At 36.9% G+C, this 23,034-nt stretch overlaps 1 protein-coding gene across 9 annotated transcripts in view; it reads right to left on the bottom strand.

Moving 5' to 3' along the window:
• Positions 1 to 1,269: 1,269 nt before the first annotated feature.
• The window catches only part of LOC129260138 (uncharacterized), a 53,474-nt gene continuing 31,709 nt past the window's right edge, over positions 1,270 to 23,034 (bottom strand). For all 9 annotated transcript variants that reach the window (XM_064099312.1, XM_064099324.1, XM_064099315.1 and 6 more), the window contains 18 exons: positions 21,693 to 21,848; positions 20,920 to 21,177; positions 19,911 to 20,069; positions 19,032 to 19,304; positions 18,496 to 18,648; positions 17,231 to 17,506; positions 15,262 to 16,524; positions 13,916 to 13,954; positions 13,293 to 13,319; positions 12,351 to 12,524; positions 9,807 to 9,898; positions 8,920 to 9,148; positions 8,172 to 8,327; positions 6,745 to 7,029; positions 6,150 to 6,323; positions 5,336 to 5,605; positions 4,618 to 4,752; positions 1,270 to 3,291 (listed from right to left, as the gene is read on the bottom strand). In XM_064099312.1, coding sequence (XP_063955382.1) covers positions 2,891 to 3,291; positions 4,618 to 4,752; positions 5,336 to 5,605; positions 6,150 to 6,323; positions 6,745 to 7,029; positions 8,172 to 8,327; positions 8,920 to 9,148; positions 9,807 to 9,898; positions 12,351 to 12,524; positions 13,293 to 13,319; positions 13,916 to 13,954; positions 15,262 to 16,524; positions 17,231 to 17,506; positions 18,496 to 18,648; positions 19,032 to 19,304; positions 19,911 to 20,069; positions 20,920 to 21,177; positions 21,693 to 21,848 — 4,520 coding nt within the window. In that variant the 3' untranslated portion in view covers positions 1,270 to 2,890. The remainder of the gene's footprint in view (positions 3,292 to 4,617; positions 4,753 to 5,335; positions 5,606 to 6,149; positions 6,324 to 6,744; positions 7,030 to 8,171; positions 8,328 to 8,919; positions 9,149 to 9,806; positions 9,899 to 12,350; positions 12,525 to 13,292; positions 13,320 to 13,915; positions 13,955 to 15,261; positions 16,525 to 17,230; positions 17,507 to 18,495; positions 18,649 to 19,031; positions 19,305 to 19,910; positions 20,070 to 20,919; positions 21,178 to 21,692; positions 21,849 to 23,034) is intronic.

Below are 23,034 nucleotides of genomic sequence, written 5' to 3'. Positions count from 1 at the left end.
CAGATTTGAACACGAAGGTGGTTGGGCTCCTTGGTTAATGCATACATGTATTTCATGAATTACACTAACTTCATGAATAATGAATGCACACGTGTGCTAAACCCATGCTTGTTGCTATGACTATTAATGACTAATTTTTTTAATCCACTGTTGGAAAAAAGTGGGGGGGGGCATGGATGGGCTGCAGCCCCCCTCCCACTTTTTTCTGAAACCGTGTAAAAAAAAACACATAAAAATTAACATCTGATTGCGATTCTTGCATGGCCAGCCCCCCCCCCCACTTTTGGCTCAGCCCACCATTATCAAAACCATTACTAGGCCCCTGAATGGCAACAATGATTTCCAAAAAAAAAAAAACATGAATTGGCAATGCTATAAGACAACATCTGTTCATAATTGAATAGTTTCTCATTATGCAGGATAAATTAAGCATATCCAACTCATGAAATCTGCATATACCATGGTTAAAATCTGTGGATTCGAACCACATTTGTGATTTTTTCAAGAGGCAATTAGAAGTCGATTTTTTGTAATACTGCTATAATGAGGAGGCGCGATAGCTCAGTCAGAAGAGCTAGTGCCCTTTGGTAAGGCATTTAGATTCTCATTACCAGGTCCCTCTGAGAGGCCTTCAAGCCGTCGGTCCACTGGTTGCTTGTTTATGAATTATGAAATGGCACAATATAAAAGCTGTAACTTATCTTCTCTTTTTAATGTTGAATATTGTTATTTCATGTCATGAGCAATATTTAATTCAGTGTTGGTTTGGCTGTGGTTTGTAGTGTGAATGAACTTGCTTGGCAAAGTTTAAAGACCAAATATTTCACAGTGATAGCTCAACACCCACATGCAGTTGCATCATTCACCCCCCCCCCTCCATCCCTCTCCATTTCAAGTTTCCAACACCAAACTAAAAATCACCCACTGTGTTTAGCTTGAAAGTTAACCTTTACACTTGTCATTATAATAATCCTGGGTCCTGTTGCATAGGAGTTACTGTTATGGTAACTTTGCCATTCAATAATGGTAATTTCCCAAGAATTCCCTTTATTTTGATTGGTTGTATGACACCGTTGCTATGGCAGTTACAACTGGATGGCTATGTTATAATAGTAACTCTTATGCAACAGGGCCCAGCTCATTCAAACTTTTCAAAGGGTGTAAATGAAATGCTATTGTGAAGTTTGACTTTCTCTTTTTAGAGGGAATCGCCCTGTAGTTCTTTCCAGGTACATAGTACAAAGTATAAACAACACAAACAAGAAAACATTTTTCCCAATCACCAACTTTTTAATTATTTTTTCTCACTTTTTCATTGAATGCAATATTGTCAAACATAACTAAATTGATTTCAAGAAGATGTAGTAGTATTTGGAATAATCACATTCTACCTCAGAATACCTTGAAAATATAATTGTACTTCATAATGCTTGATAATGCCTGACATCCTCTAGGTATTAGATTAGGAAGGGTTGCAGATGCATTTATCCCATTCAAGATAATGATTAATTATAGTAGACTTTTTAGTAGAAAGTGTAATAATAATGATTATCATTTTCTTGGACAGGACTGTGATTCTCTGCATATTGACTCCTGTCATTCCTGACAATGTCAGGTAATTAGTAATAGGTTTCACAAAATGCTCTTTAATAATTCAGAATGTAACAGGAGAGTGTTGACATAAAATATCTGACTAAAAGTGATGAAAAACTTGATTTTCTTTTCATTTGTCTTAAGATGAAACCAATGGTCATTCATCCAAGGATTACATGAGAAGGCAGACACATAATTTCCATAGGGACCTTCCTCTGAATGAATCAGGGGCCCGTCTTACAAAGAGTTCCGACAGATCCGATCAACTCAACTGTACGGAACTCCATCAATGTCATAATTTTTTCTACAAGAAAATTGCACAATGTACTTTGTAAACAAGGAGAAGCACACTGAAATTCAAGATAAGAATGAATGTATGAATTTATAGCATATCCAGAAAATATTTTGAGCAAACATCCATTTTAGATGTTGACGTTGATGGGTTTCCATAGTTGTGGTTAATCAGATTAATCGCAACTCTTTGTAAGACAGAGCCCTGATCTACACAACAAAGCAGACAATCCACTGAAGATGTCAGAAATCCACTTCTACATGTACATGCAGCCCTAATTCTTGGAAATTTTGCCCTTTTGCAAAATTGTAGACATTAATAACATTCAGGAATGATACATACTGACATCTCTTTTCTTGAGAAAATTAGGATGGATATGTATGAAGTGAATATAAAAACAAAGAAAATGAAGATTACAAAATTGGCAATTACCGATTTTGTAATCTCCATTTTCTTTATGTTGGTTAGAGGATGCCAGGCTTACTGTATGTAAACAAATATTACAATCAGATGGGTATTGTATATTTCATCAAATACACTACAGTACATGTACTTTCAGCCTTATGTGTGATGTCAATCATGCATTCAGATATCATTACATAATTTTAGTAATTTCTTAATTGAATGATTGCACAATATAATCATAACAATTGCTATGCATAATGTTTAGAGGCTTTACTGTAATTTCATTTAAATTCTGCAATAAGTGTAATACATGTACTAAAAATCAAAGTTGAAATACTGATTTAGATTCATAGATTTGCCATAAGTCATTGTCATTCCAGTTCAATTCCAACAAATCAAGTCATTATAAACACACCTCTTCATTGGAGACATTACAGTTCATTATGGGAAATAATAATTCTTCTTTTCTAAAATCTTATAAAGAAATATTATTCTTCATTCTGGCTAGGATAGGCCAGCTTTTAGTAAAATATTTTCAATAAATTATTCAAATAGTTAAAATAAAATGTGACCACTATGGTGGTTGTGGATAGGGTAGGCCTAAAGACCATTTACACGAACGGGAGGACCGTTCACACGTTTGAGAGGGCCGTTCACACGTATGGGAGGGCCTTTTACAAGTACAGAACTCTTCACACGAGTGATCAACTGCTTGTAGACAACCTTCCTCTCAATGGAGTGATGTCTCAAACTCCACTCTGGACGCTGTCGGCCAAACGAGATGTACTTGACCTTATGACCCTCGTGGAGGTTAAAGGTCATACACGGGTCACTTCTCTGGTGATTCTCCTTGTCGTAGGTACCATATTGAATAGCCCCATCGGTGAAAGAGAGCCAGACTAGAGTGGAGGGGTCATGGTAGATGCAACTGGGATTAGTTGTCATGTCGATGGCGTTGCCACCGCGGGAGGTACGCAGCTCTGTCCTTGTGTCTTCCATGGCTGAAATGAAAATGCAGTGGAGAGACGAATAGACGATGGACAATAACAATTTCAGGTAACTCTGCCCAAGTTGAGTCTCTTTGGACCAGATAATTTTTTCAACTAGATGAAATTTGACTTTCAAGGTGTTATTACACATTTTTTTGCATATTCTGGTCTGAATTAATGCTTAGAGTTGGGTGATTATTCAAAAATGAAAGATTAACTTTTGCAGATAGTTATTAAATGAAAACCACCCTTTGGAAATTCTATCAGCCTTATGCATCATTAATAATGTTAAAAGTGTATATCATGTGATGGAGGGAGGGGAATAGGTCACAATGCTGTGAGTGCGATTTGAAAGAGCATACAAATTTCCAGTTGCCTGTGATGTATGTCACATCACTTCATTGGTCATATGAGCAGTAGACAAGAACTATTGCACATTGATTATGGAAATGTGCCCGCTGGCTCTAAATCATGATTTTGAAGTTTTTAAAATTCATTTATGAAAAGGCACTTGGAGGTAGCTCCTTTTGTTCCCTACAAAAGGCAAACATATTTGATTTATTGAGAATCATGATCATGTCTCAAGAATCTTGCCATTGAATCATTTTTACTGATATTTTTAAGATTTCACAGCATTATGGTATGTCCATTCTTATTTCTATCAACTGTACTGCCATTACATATACCAGTCTGTTCACATCTACCCAAGATATCAGATATACAATAATTCTAAGTGTGAATGTGCTGCTGGCACTGCAGCATGCTCTGCCATATTTACAGTGGTGCTTTTGCACAACATGGCAAATACCAAGGAATCCTAGATATCCTCTAACACAATACATGTAAACCTATGCATTATCTGTACACTATTAATGCATTTATCTTGTGTAGATGTGAATGTATCAAAATATATGTTTTCACTAATTACAAATATCATAAAGAATTTTTAGAGTACATATCATGTTTTTACTGCTCAAATGTTGCCCCAAGGTGTTTGTGAGCCCCAAATCAAGGGCACATACATGTACATGACTTTAAATTAAGGCACTTGTGAATTGTGAGTAGCTACAATCTTTGACCTGATAAAATACAATTTGTATGATTCATATGCAGTAAATCCTGTCTGTAGTGGCCACTTAAGGGAAACACAAAACTTAATCTTATACACACAATCTACCTCCATGGGATTCAACTTCAGTGGTCATTATAGGAAGGTTGGTGCTAGAGACAGGTTCTTATACACACAATCTACCTCTCCATGGGAATCCGTTTTAGTGGTCACTATAGGCAGGTGGCTGCTATAGACAGGTGACCACCAACAGATTTGACTGCACTTACCAAGCTCTGCTTCCAGGTTGACCTCTTCATCAAAGAAAGCAATCATCTGATCAGAATGTTGAATATTCAGTAGCTTCAATCCCCCATCCAAGTATGTGCTTATATCATGACAATGCTCTGCTCGGTAAATAGTTCCTGATAAAAAAACATTGATCATAACATTATTGCATACTTTATATAGTAATCCTACATGGTATTACAATGTTAGTAAGTACATCAACTGTAAACCTGACAACCTAGTGCAATGGTATGAAATCAGATTCAAACTTTGTTTCGCCATTACTGCAATGCAAGTTATTTTGGAAGCATTTCATGAAACACTAATTTTCACGGTGACACGACATGTGCCCCTGCGACATTTGCCCTTATCTTAACATCCCAGTAAATGTAAATAGAGTTTTTGGTTCAGAATAATGCAAAGATAAGGATTAGGGTTTATTCAGTTTTTTAGGTTAGATTTTAGGCTTGGATTAACATGCAGATTTTTCATCAGAGCGATCGTCGCCGGAGCAAATGTCGTGGAACCATTTTCACTGACTATTGTTTTAAGCTATCAACTTCCTTGTATCTGATTGGCCAGAGCAAATTTGTCAATGAAATATTACTGGTTGTTTATTATATTAAACACCCATCTATCATGAAATTCATGAAGGGTTTACTCTTCATTGTTTAAATTTGTTATTTAAACTTTAAATCCAAGTCTCTTATCTTGACTCACCCTGGTTGAGTCTGATGTGGTAGTAGCTACCGATCGTTCCTCCGAAACCATCATAGAAAAAGAGTGTGCCTTGCTGGATGCCATCGTAGGTAAATAATGCAGCTTCTTGGGTGGTGGAGAAGATCTTAAGAATGCCATCTTCAAATATTATCTGATACTCCAGGAACAAGGACGGATCCAGGAGGGCTGGCTGGTCTTCACGGATGGTGACGGAGGAGATGGCTTCACAACCAAGGCACTCCGAGAGAGATATCTTCCGGGAACTCATATCTGGAGAGGAAAATAGAAAGAATGGTAAGAAAATAACAATGACATTTAAATCTTCATACTTTTAAAAGTAAGACTCATGAACATCCACTGAGAGCATTTTCTCCCAAGTAGTTATACTATTATATGAAAACTGTGGTTAATAGCAAAGTCATACATATTTTCTGTCTAAAGGTTATTATTCCTAGGGTCTGCTTCGTGAAGATTTCTAATTATCGTAACTTTGACAGTATATCTACAGTGGAAACTTTGACTTTGATCAGCTGCTGAGCTCTTTTGCCATGTCAGTTATCTTAAATGGCAAAGCTCAAATGATTGCAAGTTCTCGGTGAAACAGGCCGTAGGAATGATTTTTTTTTCGTTGAAATGGCCATCTGACAATGTGATTTCGATAATTTTATTCATGATCCTCCTCTTCAATTATCAACATACAAGTCAATGATCGGTAATGATACAAATGAAATATTTTAGAACAAAATATATCACTCAACACAATCATATTAAGTAAAGAGTCCAAGGTAATTCCGGTAATCTCCTGTCAACTTACGTATCAAACTCATGCTTGACTCTGGGTGCGCCTGGTCTGTGGCAAGTGCAATCAAGACAGTACCTGAAGCTTTGATCTTGAGGTCTACGAATGGTGCACCTCGCTCATATCGAAGCCGGAAGAAAGTAAGGGATGTTGCTCGGATGCGGTCATGGGTCCATTGCAGAACATTGGCTATAGGTTTTAGAAAAAGATGTAATAGGCTTGAGACAAAACTCAAAAGCATTGAATTTATCATTATATTCCTGCCAGCATACTGTATATACAGTATATCACAAAAGTAAAAAGTTATTTCTGGATCGTTTTTTGTGCTATTTCGTTCGTATTTCACACAAAACATAAAGAGGTACACATGTTGATACATATAGTTAGGAGAAACAAGAGAAAATGATGACATCCATTTTACTTTATATAAACTTAAGCATTATATGAAAAATAAATCATAATTCTTTTCCAACGTTAAATAAACAATATGCGGGTGCTGAAATGTAAACTTCAGTTAAATTACAGGTTAGAGTAATACATTAACGCAAATCTAGCAACCTTATCAGGTGTCATCAATACAATTATATTACATCATTTAAGTTCTACTAACCATATAAATAGAAGTATTTGTAGGTGTGAATAAGATACACGCTGTCCACCTTAGCAACAAACTCTAGCTTGGACACCGAGATCTCCTCCCCAATGACCCAGTCTAGCATCGCTTCGCTGTCCTCTGCTGATTCTCCAAACTTAATCCTGCTGTTTCTCCAGGATAGGTAGTACTGCTTGCCTGAAAGACTCAGCACACCTTCTTGAACCCGACGAGAGGCATCGCCAGGAGACGTTGCCTCACCGAGGGATCCTGTAACGTATTCGTTGCTGTTGTCTCCAACACCTGGGGTAGTTTCAGAAAGAACATTTAGGGTATGAGAGAGAACCATGGAAACACCTTAGAGTACTATGAAAGTATCATAGAAAGCTGTGAAAGTACCGTGGAATACCATGTGGTACCATGGAAAGTAGTATTGAGTTCCATGAAGTACCATGGAGTTCTATGGGAGCATAGATAACTGTGAGAGTATCATGGAGTACTCTGAAAGTATCATAGAAAACTGTGAAAGTACCATGGAATTCCATGTTGTACCATGGAAAGTAGTACTGAGTTCCATGAAGTACCATGGAGTTCTATGGGAGCATAGATAACTGTGAGAGTAACATGGAGTACTCTGAAAGTATCATAGAAAACTGTGAAAGTACCATGGAATACCATGTTGTACCATGGAAAGTAGTACTGAGTTCCATGAAGTACCATGGAGTTCTATGGGAGCATAGATAACTGTGAGAGTAACATGGAGTACTCTGAAAGTATCATAGAAAACTGTGAAAGTACCATGGAAAGCAGCATACATGTAGAGTAGCATGGGGTACCGTGGAAAGGAGTGAAGAGTTCCATGCAGTACCATGACATATAAAGAAACAATCACAGGGAACTGAGAATCTACAATAAAGTACTTTGCCAGATTTGGTCTTCCATGTAGTAGTTCATAGAATGTGCAACTTATTCATCAATTGAATTGGATAAAAATCAAAGAGATCAGTTAGATAATAAAAAAAAGTTTTTTGAAATGAAGGATCTGGCCGGTCATCACAGAAATAAAGTTGTACCCTGATAATCTGTATCCTACTTCTGGAGTGTTTCCATTGGAAGGTGAGGGCACCTAACCCATCTTGGTAAGACTTTGTTCCCTCTGACAATTCTTCTTCCTTGAACATTAAGAAAAGTCTCTCCTTCAAGAAATAAGCTAGTGACGGGCTTGGAGAATCCAAGGAAATGAGAGACAATTTGCTGCATATTTATGGGGTCCACTTATCAGTGCCAATGGGAAGTATAGGCCTATACAACAATGTCTCAGTCAAAACAACATATCTTTGGCGAAGGAAGAAGAAGAAAAGGAAAAGGAAAAATGTGATGATGAAGGAGGAAGAAGGAGAAGATTAGGAGGAAGTGAAAGAGGAATTCGACAACATTCAACTTACGGAGTATGTACATGCCGTTGCTGGTGTACAGATGAATGTAGAGCAATTCTTCTGCTTCTACACTGAATACCAGCTCGCGATCAAACACATCCACTTCCAGACTGCAAGAATCATCAATATCCCGAAGAATGATTGAAGACGACCTCTGAGTAGTACCTGTATCAAATGTGGAAGAAGGTCATGTGACTCATGAATGCACATGATCTACTCCACTGGGAACATTCTGACAATTGCAAACATCAAAATTCGGAAATATTGTAAAATACTCTTTTAAACAATCACTTCATCGAGTTGCAGGTTGTCGTTTAGCGCATATATGAAATACATTATCTACGGTACTCAGTGGGGTTAATTTCTTGCATTAACGATGATTAATCTGATGTATTCTCTTTCTAACGCATAATAATGCACACTCATCCCACCCCCACACATGCATTCACACATAATCTTGCCCTAATACATACAACCTCATCCAAATACACACACCCACACACTCACCCACCTACCCACACACACTACCCATACACGAACACACACACACATATATTTATATATATATATATATATATATATATATATATATATATATAGCTTTACACATATTAATGATTTTCCTCTGGAACTTTATCAGCAGCAGTCAGTGCCCTTGTGTAGGAATGGCTCTTTCTGCTTCTCTCTCATTGCCAATATCATCAAATTCTAACTACCTTTTTTCAAAATAAAGTGAGCATGACCAACTGAAACGTACCAGGTGATACAATTGAGAAGATCTTCCATGTCGCCAAGTACCCTTCAGAAGTGCATCCAATGTACCTGATATAGAAAGTATCTGGATACTCGACCACCACCTCCTGTCCGACCACAGCTCCTCCATAAAGCAATGTGAATTTGTAGGAGTATGCTCCGTCATGGTCATCCTTGTCATCGAATGTCTTCTGAATCTTCAGAGTGAATATATATGCTCCTAGCACCTCGCCCTTAAAAAGAACAGATCAAGAAAGCAACTTTAATAATAGTGCATATCCTGAGAAGGATATATAAACCCTTCATGGTGTGGCAGGGGGACAGGAGAAAACCATGATATATTAGGCATGGATGACTCACAGTCCCAATACCTTTTCTTAAGAAATTACCTGACATGTAATATATACATACATGGATATATGCTTATTATCAATTAATTCAAATTATTTAAATTCCATATATTCATAAATTGATTTGCATGCCGCTATGTCCTGCACAGCTGTCCTCAATTCCTGATTTTCAAATCAAAATGTTGCAAATATGCCTCCACAAATGATCAATGTCAGGTCATAGATAACTGTATATTCTCATGTCGAAACAAGTTCAATTATCTACATGCAATTTTCAAAGATAATGTGGAGGAAACATGAATCAAATTACATTTGAACACAAAAATCCTGATATGATATACACTATACAGAAATAGAACAAAAATCTCTAAGCACAACTATTAGTGGAAAGATTAAAATAAATGAATTTAGAATAGGGAGAAATATAGGGCTCTCTGAAAAGGCTAGGAAGGCAGGAGGTAAACTAAAGTTGACGAAAAGTACAAACGGCAGATATTCATCATTAATTTGGGTGAAATTAATTTGATATAAGTTCACTTACAATTTGTTCAATTGGTCCGGCGTAGAGGGAATCGCATTGGTTAGTTTCTGTGTTACATCGCATAACCATGAATTCATTTCCTTCAGTTATGCCTGACATAGAGCATGAAACGATAAAATGAAATAAACAATTTAATCCCTGTTAAATCAGTAATTATTTAAAATAAGACCAAGAAAAAACAAACCCCACAATCAGTCCATCAGTGTTTGCAGGTACCTGTAGTCCAAATTTAGTAAGATATACACAACAAAAAAGTAAGTCCCCCTTAAACAAACATCCATAATTTACGAACCAATGCGAGTTTTCGATATATTTTTACATGAGCGTGTAGGTAATTTTATAAGCTACCCTCTGAGTAAATGTTATGGACGTATTTTATGTCATGCTTCAGTGAGCACCGCCAGAAGGCAAAATTGTCACTTTTCAAAAGTCACAAGCCAAATATCATGATTTTGATTCCACTTTATTAGAACGAATTCCACATTCTCATGAAAAATAGTCAGAAGGCTTGTAAAAGGTACTTTCTAAAATACGATACAATGTTTTTGCTAAATTTCACGGTTGAATCAACACAAGTTAAAATTTGCTATAATTTGATTTTTTTACACATTTCTATCGATAAAAATGATCGAATATGATGACAATTATTTTTGGGAAGAGTATCTTCAACAATATTCATTGTTTCACGAACCAATGAACATTTAATGAAAGCAAAAAATACGAATTTCAAATATCATAGGCAAGTATTGTTTCATTTTGGTAACTGAAATGATCTTTTCTCAATTTTTTTTGTTATGTTCATGACCAATTAACATGTTTCAATGATTCAAATAAGTTTAATTAAACATTCATGCTTGAATGAACATGTGGAATGCAATTAGCTCTTTTTTATGGTATTGGAAAAAATGCAATTGCTAACTATGGATGTCTGTCACAAACCTTGCATAGTTCATTTGATTTGATTTTTATGAAAATCCCGATGTCTAATGCTTCAGTGAGCACATAATATTCGAAAATTATGCAAATGAGAAGAAAGTTTAAGGCCTTGGCCCCACTCTGTGCCATATCGAATGACTATTTTGGTGTGCGCGCCTTTTGGATAGTGTAAATCTAAAGCTATGTGCGAAGTTTCATGAAAAAAATTGTTGGCAGAAGTAACAAAATCCGTCCATGAAACAAACCCTCATTTCATTTTTGTTAAAATTTTGACTTCCTCTCTCATAGACATTGTGTACACTTTGGGTTCATATGTTTAAGAATAAGTGACCCCTTATTCAATATGGTGGAACTTTTTTTCAAGGCTGTCGTTAGCAATGTCATTTGACAGTTATGTTTATCAACCTATGGGCAGAATTCTGTGCAAAAATGAAATCGATATGTTTATTCATGGATGAGTGAGCATGCATCAAAGTGGGAAAAGAGGCATTTTCAATGTCACAGACTCATTTTAAGGGGTTAATTAAGCGAATAATGGGGGCAAATTCGGTTTCAAATGTGACTTAATTGCTGTTGTTTTTATCATCCATCAGTTTTATCACCACACACTTTCTGAACTTTTTACATTTTCATGGTTGAGCGAGCACATTCGAAAACTTGGGAATGAATACTCTTTATACTGCATAAATGCATTATTTTCCTAGCAATTTCTCAGGATCAGTTGAATTTATGGACAAATCAGTGGTGGATCCAGAATTTTAAATTGGGGAGGGGCCGAGTAATTGGGGGAGCCACCAACATTTTCCAATTTTAACATGTTTAATAAGTTGTATAGGGGATACTGCCATAAACCCCTATGATAATACGTCACAAAACATTGTGCTCACTCAACCATAAACATACGATATCAAAATTTTGTGTGAAGTGGCTAAATGATGGACAGTAAAACAGCATTAACACCATGAAATTCACCTAAAAACAACATTTGCCCAACTTTGTATTTACACAATCTGAAATCGACTCTTGTGACTTTCAAAAATGGTAATTTTTAATTCAATCTTTGATTTCTCATGCATGACTAAATCAATGAATCTCATTTTTCTTCAGGAGTTGCATAATGAGTGTAGAAAACCACCTACGAAATTTCATATTTTGAAATTATTCCATTCAAAAGTTACAGTAATTTGATTTAGGGGGGACTTACTTTTTTTGTTGTGTATATTTGGTAGGAGTTACAATTTTCACAAAGTATTCCATGACAACTTATGATCAACTCTCAACATACCCATTTGCATCCCAATACAGTCTCATGTCAGATGAAGAATACTATTAATTTTTTTTTAAAGGAAAGAAAAAAAAGAGTTTCTTTTCTTATTTTTTTAGGGGGGGGCAAGCATCCCAAGTCGAACACATTTTACAGCAAATATTTTCATATTTAGAAATTTAGGAAAGTGGAACATTTATGAAAGTCTAAATAGAAAAAAAATCACCTTTTTGTTCTTGTATGGATGACAAAATGTTCAGACATGCTCAAGATGCTAGTATGAAATAAATGTTTGTCAAATAATCTTGAGAACTAGTACTTAAGAGAAAAAGATATATTCTCACCGATTGAATAATAATCTCCATGAAGGAATTGTTCTTGTGTCAAAAGGATTGAGAAACCTTTTGGTATGGTCACGCTGAAATCAAACTGAAGCTGTAATAGACGATCAATATCCAAAGACTGGTCAAAGAACTGGGCATCACCAGAAGGTTGAGTTTGTATTATACCCGACTCGTCTAACAGGGGGAAGACAGAATAATAAGTGAAAACTTTATCTCTTCTTGAATAGTTTTTCAGGTACACAAATTAATCAAATATAGATGCCTATAGTTGTTTAATCAAACATAGGCCCTGGTGAGTGTTTCATAAAGCTGTTTGTAAGTTAAGAGTGACATTAAGAACGACTGGTGAACCTTTCTTATGCGCTAAATAATCACAAATTAACATTTAATGGTGAATATTATTTACCACAAAAAAGGGATTACCGGTCATTCTTAAAGTCACTCTTAACTTACGAACAGCTTTATGAAATGGCTCCTGGTACAGTCAGATTTGCGGGCCAAAAATGAATGAACAGCAATTTAAACAAGCAACCTACAATCATAAATAGTAATGATTACGGTAAATGATAATCAATAATATCAAAACCAAAGCTTGATAAAGATCAATATCTTGTTATTTTTTATATTTCAGTAAAAAAACCGTATATCTCCCATCGTCCTTCAGTGTTTCTTATTGTCCTGTAGCAGCTTTAAATTTCTTTAAATTGGCCTTGTGGTTTCAAATTTCATGAATTTCATCAATTTCATGTCCATTAAGTAATCCTCAGATTGGACTTAAACTCCAAAGTTTATATGACAACCAAAGAAGTTACTAATCATGAATATATTGGAAGAGTCCGCTGTCCATTGTTGGATATTTAATGGGTGTATTTCGCATTTGTAGAACTTGTCCCAGCACTTTTTTTTGCTAGAAACCTTATTGAATATGGTCATAGAACTTACCAGGCTCTTCATTGAATGGTTTCACAGCTATATAATGGAGAGAAGAAAAAGAAGTGGAGGCTATGTAAAATAATGCAAATTTGTTGAAAAAAAATTTTACAGAGGTAAAAAACATGTATACAAAACTAATATGAAATATATATGTTTACATGTAGATATGATGGATAAAAACACCCTACAAAATATGATTCCTGTTTAAATATATTCAGCAACATTATCATTATGAAGGGCAAAGTTAATGACATATCATTTAATATTACAATGAGCATACATATAAGCGCAGTTTATTTCTTGAGAAGTTTTTGAAAGAAGTGTACAGTTGTGGGATATGTTGGGGATAGAACCTAATTTTGACCATGGTAGGATCTTGATAGTAGTGAGCACTTTATAGCCAGTATGAATCTTGTCAGTTGGAAAGACCCGTGTCGGGTATAGGTTTCCATTGCCCAGGGTGTATATCCTCTGGAGCCTGTAACATAATTGCACTGACTACAATGAATGGACAATCAATCACAAACATCAAGCATACAATTAATCGCTAAGCTTTGTGTTACAGAACCAAGATAGGTATGATATACTCATCCTGGGGATATGGGGTAAAATTTTAGCATAACTTGACTTACCAGGCTCTGCGACTTCAGGGACAACTGTCTCTTTTACATCTGCGTGAAATGAATAAAAGATCCCAGTGAGTCTGATGCAACAACAAGATCAACAGATAATTCCACTACCACCACCAACATCACCACCACCATCACCAGCACCACATCCTCTCATCATTCTTTTTATAGCCTCCTCATCCTTTTCTTAATACTTCATATGACAATGTTGATGATGACCATTGCTATTTATCTTATTTGTAATTCTACATGTACTCCTTGTAGTTCAACAAATAATATATTACTACTGCTACTACTACTAGTACTACTACTACTACTACTACTACTACTACTACTACTACTACTACTACTACTACTACTATTACTACTACTATTACTACTATTATTACTACTACTACCACTAGTACTACTAATACTACTAATACTACTACTTGTAGTACAACTAATATGCTACTACTACTACTACTACTATTACTACTACTACTACTACTACTATAGAGTACCAAAGTGATGATGTCACAAAAACTTTTTTAGCATTTCAGCATCTTGATACTATATTTTGGTAGAACATGATGACCCCACTACCAAACTTTGGAGGGAATTGTTCCATGGGGGCCTTAGATATAACCTCGTGAATACATTAGTCCCATTGAAGTCGGTGTATTATTGGCCTGGTTCTAAATGTTAGGAACCAAGCCTATCATGCATTGACTTCAATTGGTATAATTATGTATTCATGAGGTCATATCTTGGGACCCCACGGACCGATTCCTACCAAATTTGGGTTGTAGGGGTTTTTCATCATGCTCTACGAAAATATGGTATAAAAAACGATGATATGCAAAAAGTGAAAATTGATGATGTCACAGTTCAGTACTCTATTACTTCTTCTACTACTACTGTACTGTTCCCGCTCCTAGCTCTACTAGTACTAGAACTGACATTGCAGAACACAAGATACCTTTTATGGATATGTAGTAAATAAAATTAGAAAGAGGCAAAAATATAAAAATACTCATGTATTATCCTTTTCATCATGGAAACATAACTCAATCCATGTGAAATATCTTCAAGACTAAAAAACATAACAATTCACAATGAATATAGGCAAAGTGATTTTTTTTAACCAGAAAAATGTTAAGTTTTTTAGTATTATCACATGCACTTAATGATAATTCCATCCATGTGAAATATCTTTAAGCCTAAAAAACATAATTCAGAAATTCAGATTGAATATGGTTTGACAAAGTGGATTTTTTAAAATCAGAAAATGCCCTGATTTTTAATATTTTCATATGCACGTAATGATATTCTTATAAAGCAATATGTTGTATAAGAAGTTAATATACCTGATTCGTCAGTAGATCCAGTGTTTTGAATTGTTTCGATGACTGGGGGAACTTGAGATGGTTTCAAAGATGATCCTTGTGTTGATTGGTCATTACCTTCTTGTATGATTCTATTTCCCCGATTCCTTGGTAATTCTACCACGGGACTGTCTCCCCTTGTTCCTTCATCCGGTTCTGGTGCCTCAGTTTCTCCAGCTGGTGGCTGTGTTGGTGATGCCTCAGTCTCTGCAGGTGGTGGCTCTGTTGCTGGTGCCTCAGTTTCTTCAGCTGGTGGCTGTGTTGGTGGTGCCTCAGTTTCTTCAGCTGGTGGCTCTGTTGCTGGTGCATCAGTTTCTTCAGCTGGTGGCTCTGTTGCTGGTGCCTCAGTTTCTGCAGGTGGTGGCTCTGTTGCTGGTGCCTCAGTTTCTGCAGGTGGTGGCTCTGTTGCTGGTGCCTCAGTCTCTGCAGGTGGTGGCTCTGTTGCTGGTGCCTCAGTCTCTGCAGGTGGTGGCTCTGTTGCTGGTGCCTCAGTCTCTGCAGGTGGTGGCTCTGTTGCTGGTGCCTCAGTCTCTGCAGGTGGTGGCTCTGTTGCTGGTGCCTCAGTTTCCTCAGCTGGTGGCTCTGTGGCTGGTGCCTCAGTCTCTGCAGGTGGTGGCTCTGTTGCTGGTGCCTCAGTCTCTGCAGGTGGTGGCTCTGTTGCTGGTGCCTCAGTCTCTGCAGGTGGTGGCTCTGTTGCTGGTGCCTCAGTCTCTGCAGGTGGTGGCTCTGTTGCTGGTGCCTCAGTCTCTGCAGGTGGTGGCTCTGTGGCTGGTGCCTCAGTTTCCTCAGCTGGTGGCTCTGTGGCTGGTGCCTCAGTCTCTGCAGGTGGTGGCTCTGTGGCTGGTGCCTCAGTCTCTGCAGGTGGTGGCTCTGTGGCTGGTGCCTCAGTCTCTGCAGGTGGTGGCTCTGTTGCTGGTGCCTCAGTCTCTGCAGGTGGTGGCTCTGTTGCTGGTGCCTCAGTCTCTGCAGGTGGTGGCTCTGTTGCTGGTGCCTCAGTTTCTGCAGGTGGTGGCTCTGTCGCTGGTGCATCAGTTTCTTCAGCTGGTGGCTCTGTTGCTGGTGCCTCAGTCTCTGCAAGTGGTGGCTCTGTTGCTGGTGCCTCAGTTTCTGCAGGTGGTGGCTCTGTTGCTGGTGCATCAGTTTCTTCAGCTGGTGGCTCTGTTGCTGGTGCCTCAGTCTCTGCAGGTGGTGGATCTGTTGCTGGTGCCTCAGTTTCTTCAGCTGGTGACTCTGTTGCTGGTGGTTCTATGGCAAAGGAATAAATTAATTTTTTTTAAATGAAAAATGTTTGACAAGTTCTTCAAGTTGGCTTAGTGTATAACAAAGGATAATCATCATCAATTTTCCTACAGCAATTTTAAACTAACTGTTAAAATTATTTATAATTTCAGAGCTACCCTATTATAGGCTACCCACCGAATAGAATGTCAGAACATCACTTTGCCAGAAAGGAATGCATGGATTTTCTGCATAAGCACACATCCTCCCATAATCAATAAACTTAGTTTCAATCATTAAAAAATGAAATCCATTTGGGTAATTTTTGTGCAAAATTTTAGGTCAACGTATTACACACATTTACTGAAATGGAATTTCCTGTTTATTCAACTTCTTTTGCATCACATACATTATTATCATTCTTCTCAGGTAATGCACAATTTAAATACAACTTCTAAATGTCTGAGATGCTCAGTCAGCGAAGTAGGGACATATCACTTACTAAAAAAAAACTCTCACCACTTTGTGCTCACTCATTTCTAACTTATGAACATCTTTATGAAAGACCAACCTGTCCCTTCTCTACTTCTTGGATAGAATAAAAGTGATGGATTATGAGTAACAGCTATTTCCCCTATATTGGTTGACTGGGTGATTTTACAAAAAACAAGATTTTTGTGCCCTTCTTATTCTGAAATCCTCAATCTGTCCCTGCTTGAAACGTTCTACCTACCTTCGACTTCTTCCTCGCTGAAATCCTGAATACCACCTCCTTCCGTCCTGATGTCGATGTGATTGTACAAATGGGCTTCTGATATAGCAGCTGTCATAGTCAAATCGGTAGCCATATTGCTAACTACCACATTGGTTTTTTCAACCGTAACTATGAGGTTGTTTTGTATGGGAATGTCATTGCCCCACAGGAGGAAAGGTTCGCTTGGTGACTTGGCGAGGATTTCATCACTCCCAGTGATAATAACAGATGAATCTGTCGGCTTTGTACTCATTTCTGCAGATATATGAAACAGAGAATAAAAAGCATTTAAGAGAAAACATGAATATAATAAAAAAAAATGATTGAAGATGATCCAAGTACAAATGACTAACCCTGTGTTTACTTAAATATTTTTACCATGACCAAAGTTATATAAAGATTTATTTTAATTAGAAAATGTGACATTCTTATCTTGTGTAGATTGAATATTGCTAGATGTTTATCTCCATAACGTTTCTTATACAATGTGTCCCAGAAAAAAGACCTGATGCATGCCTTAGTGTCAAGAGAGTGGAATGGTGAGAAGCTTTGTAATTATTATTTTTTTTTTTGGGGGGGGGGGGTGAAATAATTGTAGAGATTTCATTATTTAAACAGATAGCATGTTATGTTTTCTACATTATTAATGATTCATAATCGCCCTGATGATAACCCTAATTTCATTCCTCATAGTTGCAACTCTTATTCTGGTATTATGGAAAGGGGATATATGACCCCAAATTAATGTCAATATTGTTCTTCATTATTAAATAAAAGTATTATATAGAGTATTATATAGAGTCACTTGGCCATAACCTCGTATCCTTCTGTTTTCTTCGATTCATCTCTTTTTAAACTAAAGTAGTTTTTTTTCTTATTCATCTTTTGTTCATTACTTGAAGAAAAAAAAGGACCATCTCCCCTGCCCCCTTGAAGCACCACCAATGCCTAACCCTATGGCCCATAGTCTGAATTCTCTTTGAACTTAGGTCATGGTATTAGTAATTATAAGTTATCATACCCAAATAGTTATGAATGATTTCAATTTCAAATGAGCAGATGAATCAAACCTGTATTATTAAATATTTGTGTCACATTTGGGTCTCCATAGTCAAACTACAACTTTGGACCAGAGCTTGAATTTAACCCGAGTTCAGATTACAGGCCTACATCCGCTCAGAAAGGAGAGCAGGAGCAAATTTCCAAACTAATGTCAGTATACATAAGTGACTGAATCTATTTACTTATCGTATAACTAGACCCATCTGAGCGACTCAATATCAGGTACAACAGGTCAGCCTCGAGATTAAATGAAAACTGTAAGGTTGCAGGGAAAGTAAGTTGTTCAGCAACCGTTGTCCTTTCAAGCGATGTCTCAGAAGAAATCTCTCGACTTGCTGACATTGAAAAAAAAAGAGAACAAAAACAGGAGAAACAGAATTATTATACAACTATGTAATTAAAGCATACTTTTTTAGTTTTTATCACTGGAGATATACTGTAAGGGATTGATAGCAGATTTCTATTGAAATATAATCTAGGATATTCACAATCTGAAAAAAAAGGGTTTAGTCAAAAAGGATTTGAGTGACACGCACTAGATTTAACCTTGAAATTAGATGGGATTGAGACAAAATTTTGTGTAAGTATATCCAGGCCAAGAATTTCATGTGGAATAATTGTGTTTTTTTTAAGATAAACCATGGTTAGGGGTATTTTTTTTTAAAGGGAGAAAAAGAAAACACTGAAATCGACCGAAGAAAAAGACAACAGGAGATACCTTCAATCTCAATCATCTGTAGTTCTGTGAAATCACCGTCATCTGTAGAAGCCGAGACAGATTCAAACCGACGACCTTTAGGAATGTCAGCGATGAGTTGGCGTTCACCATCTGGATTGGTATTCCAGATCTTGAGGTAACCCCCATTGACATCGAAGAAGATTTCAAATTCCTTATCTTTGTTTGGGATGATAAAGATACCTGGTACCTCATCACTCACCAAATCTCCTTGGTAAGTGATTTGGGATGTTTCTGTAGGTTGCGTGCTAAGGTCTATACCGGAGAAGATTGAAAGAAAAAAACACCGTTATGACCATGGTGATAACATTAAAGCTGATATCAATGTAAAATCATATCGAAAAAGCCAAAGGGACCATCTTTTACACATATATAGATTTTGTGAATAACATAATTAGGAAAGCAAGGAGGGATTCAATTTGCAGTATACAACGAAATATATATGTTGTCAGTTCCATACACACCATCTTCCATTTGACAATATGTATTTTCAAGACTTTTCAAATTTGAAACATCTTTAATACTTTTTCTTGTGAAATAGGCGGTTTGTAATCTGTTTGACACTCGCCTTGAGCACCTAAAAATATGACCCCTGGTATAAGTGAAGTCAGTTACCTTAGCGGTATTCAGGAGACACAATGTTCACAGATTTTCCATATGGCGATGGGAGAAACTTTCTTTCCAGGAGTGAATTCAATGTGTGTAGATATATTTTCTCTTGTGACTTAACCCCCCCCCCCCCAGATTACTGCATTCTACCTCTTCTCCTTCACCCGTCTCTTGTGTTCAAGTATATAGGGGTGTCAGGGAGTGATAGAGCAAGTGTAGGGGAATGAGAGTCCTCAAGGGTATTGTCCTTACCGGCTATGTAGCAATTGCTACGATCAAAACAAAAGTAGAATCTGACGAATGTGGCCACGGTGCGTATTCCACAGGACAGTGACGTTCTTTTCGAACCAATATCCTCAAAGGCAGTACTGCGAGTCAGAGGTCCACCAGAGCTAGTGAGTTTTTTGCCCACTAAGATAATTCAAAAATGAATATAGCATATCAGTATGAATAGAATAGAGACAAACTGATAATTTTTAAGAATCGTGTGATTAGGCCAGCACTAGTGAATTAAAAAACTGTTCAGTGTATTCTGATAATCATGTCATTACATATTTGAATTCTTTTCTGTTGAAGCTCTGCACTTCTGCCCTAAAGTATTGCTGTATTAAAAGGAAGTAAAGTAAATAGTAAGGGTCATATGATGCAAATATATACCACATAATCCTTTTTTTTTTGTTAAAAACAAAAATAAAATGAACTTGTATAACTAATGCCAGTCATTTGATCTCCATAATTTTTTTTTAAGTATCCTGTAATCATTTTATAACTTGGCACAATATATTTGTAATATTTGTAAAAACGTAAACAGAGGATAATTTGTTTGGATTCTGGGTATAGAATAGGCTGTATACATGATATTGCATTCTGGTACTAGTAGTTAACCATTAACCGTTTAAGTAGTCCAGGACATGAGCTAAAGCTAAACATTGTGGAGTTGGTGTTTAGGGGTACACAAAGCTGAAAATTGTGTGAATTGAACACAAAAATACTAAAGAATCCATAAAAAAATGGACAAGGTATGACAAAGTTATAAATATTAAAAATTTTGCATCAGTTCTATGTATGTCCTCATGAACATATATGAACGGATTGATTGCTGATTTACAGGGTACGACAATTCCTTAGACCTATTTTGTTTAAGGAATACATTTTCTTACACACAGGTTAAGTACCCATTTACTACTTGATTGAAATGAGAACATTTATGAACAGACACTGATTTTAAAAGAATATATGAAGAGTGAGCTAAGGTACATACTTCTTCGGAGGCGGATTTTCACCTTTGTCCATTTTCCATCTGGTGTGGACATGTAGATATCTTCAACTGATGAACCTTCTGGTAATTCGACCGAAAGCTGGTCTCCATGGCCATTGACGATGCTTAATCGATGACTTGAGATTAGCACGTTCAATTTGGTTCTTCTGGCAAGTCTAATGAAGGCTCCCTTTGTGCTCTCTGCAACCTTGGTGCCTTTGTAATCAACGTATGCGCGAGAATCATCCTGTGTACTCATATCTACAGAAAGAAAGAATAGAAGACAATATTGACATTCTTGACCAGTGCACTTGGAGTATTTAAGCAGGGGGCACAGTACACTTTCTATATCATTCAGGCGAAATAACAATGGATGTCACCGTAATTTGGCATGGCATTGACATCAATTGATACAGATCTGTAGATATCATGGTTAACGTAAAGAAAAAAATTGATTCCGTATGAATTGGTAGGGAATGGGGCACTTTGTCTAACCATTGTGATAACAACATACAGATGCTGTAGTTAAAGTGATAAATAATAATACTAATAATAACTCATTAATCCACACCCTATGAGAAGAGGTTCAAGAACACCTTTGGCAATCTCACACTGAGATTGTCTTTGAGGGCACAGGTGTAATTTAGCACCTTGGTCTGACACTGGACAGGAACCAATCAGAATGGTTCTTTCATCGCTATTATTTCATTTCATTGCAAACCTTTTATGTTCCAGGGACCAGATCGTCTAGATTTACTAAACCATTGCAAACTTACAAGCAGTGAGACAGTCTTTGCCATTTGGTGCCATGCAGAATTCTAGATCGAATCGAGCTGCCCTGCTTCTGACGTACATAGACATGGCAAGTTGTTGTTCATCGAGGTGAAGTGCGTGAGATCTTTCTTTCCCGCTGAGAGTTCGCCATCTATAAACTAGAAAGGTGATACGACACAATGAGATGAAAATAATTGTAACATTGATATAGGATATCTATGAATAATGCACAAATAACAATAACATATAGCATTTATGGGGCGCCAATCATCCAGTTGCCAATATTCAATGATGCTTTATACCCTGGCTTAGCTCCAGCTGCTCAATAAGGCACTTGATGCATTAAAGGAATTAGTCCTACTAGGTATTCAATTATCTCATCTGGATTAAGTACAGCACAATCAATATCTTACTGAAGGAAATGATACCATGCCTGGGATTTGAACCCACAACCCTGTTTAAAAGTCCAGACACTAACCCACTGGTCCACAATGCTCCACAATGTTAGGTGCTCAAGGCTATTGGTGTAATGATCCCAAATTTTGAGGGGGCCAAACATGATGTATGGAACAACATTTTTTAAAGGTCACAAGCCAGCAAAAATACTGACTCTCTGAATTCTGAAAAAGCTAATTTAGTGTGATTTCTTTTTTTCTTCTTTTTTCTCATTTTTTTTGGTGGTGGAACTTTTGGTGAGCATTGGCCCCCGAGCCCCCATCTGTATGCCATTACTCAAGATGCTTATATCACCACGGCTAAGCTGTGGGCTAGCAATTCTACTGCTCAAAGGCTTTTAGGAATTTCTTCTTGCAAGTTCCCATTTTACCTCACCTTTGGCGAGTGCAGCACGATAATAATACCATTTGTGACGTAATCATGATAATATGAAATCATTTGAACAGTCAACAAAAGGCAAGTTAAGGCAAGTTTGAGACATAAACCTTGGCCATCAGAGCCAACTTAAATCAAATGTGCCAGTTCCTGAACTCTGTCAACCTTTTGTGTATTATCACTGACAAATTGCTAATTTGTTGACAATTAGGAACGCATGGTATAAATGTGATAAAAGTATACAGTGCGTCTCAAAAAAAACTATACACTTTTGAAATGGCTGCCAAACAAAAAATATGTCACTTTGGGGAAAAATACTTATATATATGGAAAGCCAATAAATTAAACTTTCAAATGACACCAAAAAGTTGGAAAACTATTCATGCTTGAGTGAGCACTACCCACTTAAACAAAGGGTATGAAAATTAGGGTGGGCAGGAATTAGCCTTCCAATTTCTTTCAGTTTTTAAGAGGCGAGTCCCTTGGAACTTGCAAAGTTGAGGGTGTTGTGAT

This window comes from Lytechinus pictus, chromosome 1 (genome assembly GCF_037042905.1).
Source record: "Lytechinus pictus isolate F3 Inbred chromosome 1, Lp3.0, whole genome shotgun sequence".
Classification (NCBI taxonomy): domain Eukaryota; kingdom Metazoa; phylum Echinodermata; class Echinoidea; order Temnopleuroida; family Toxopneustidae; genus Lytechinus; species Lytechinus pictus.
This window is presented reverse-complemented; position numbering and strand designations above follow the sequence as displayed.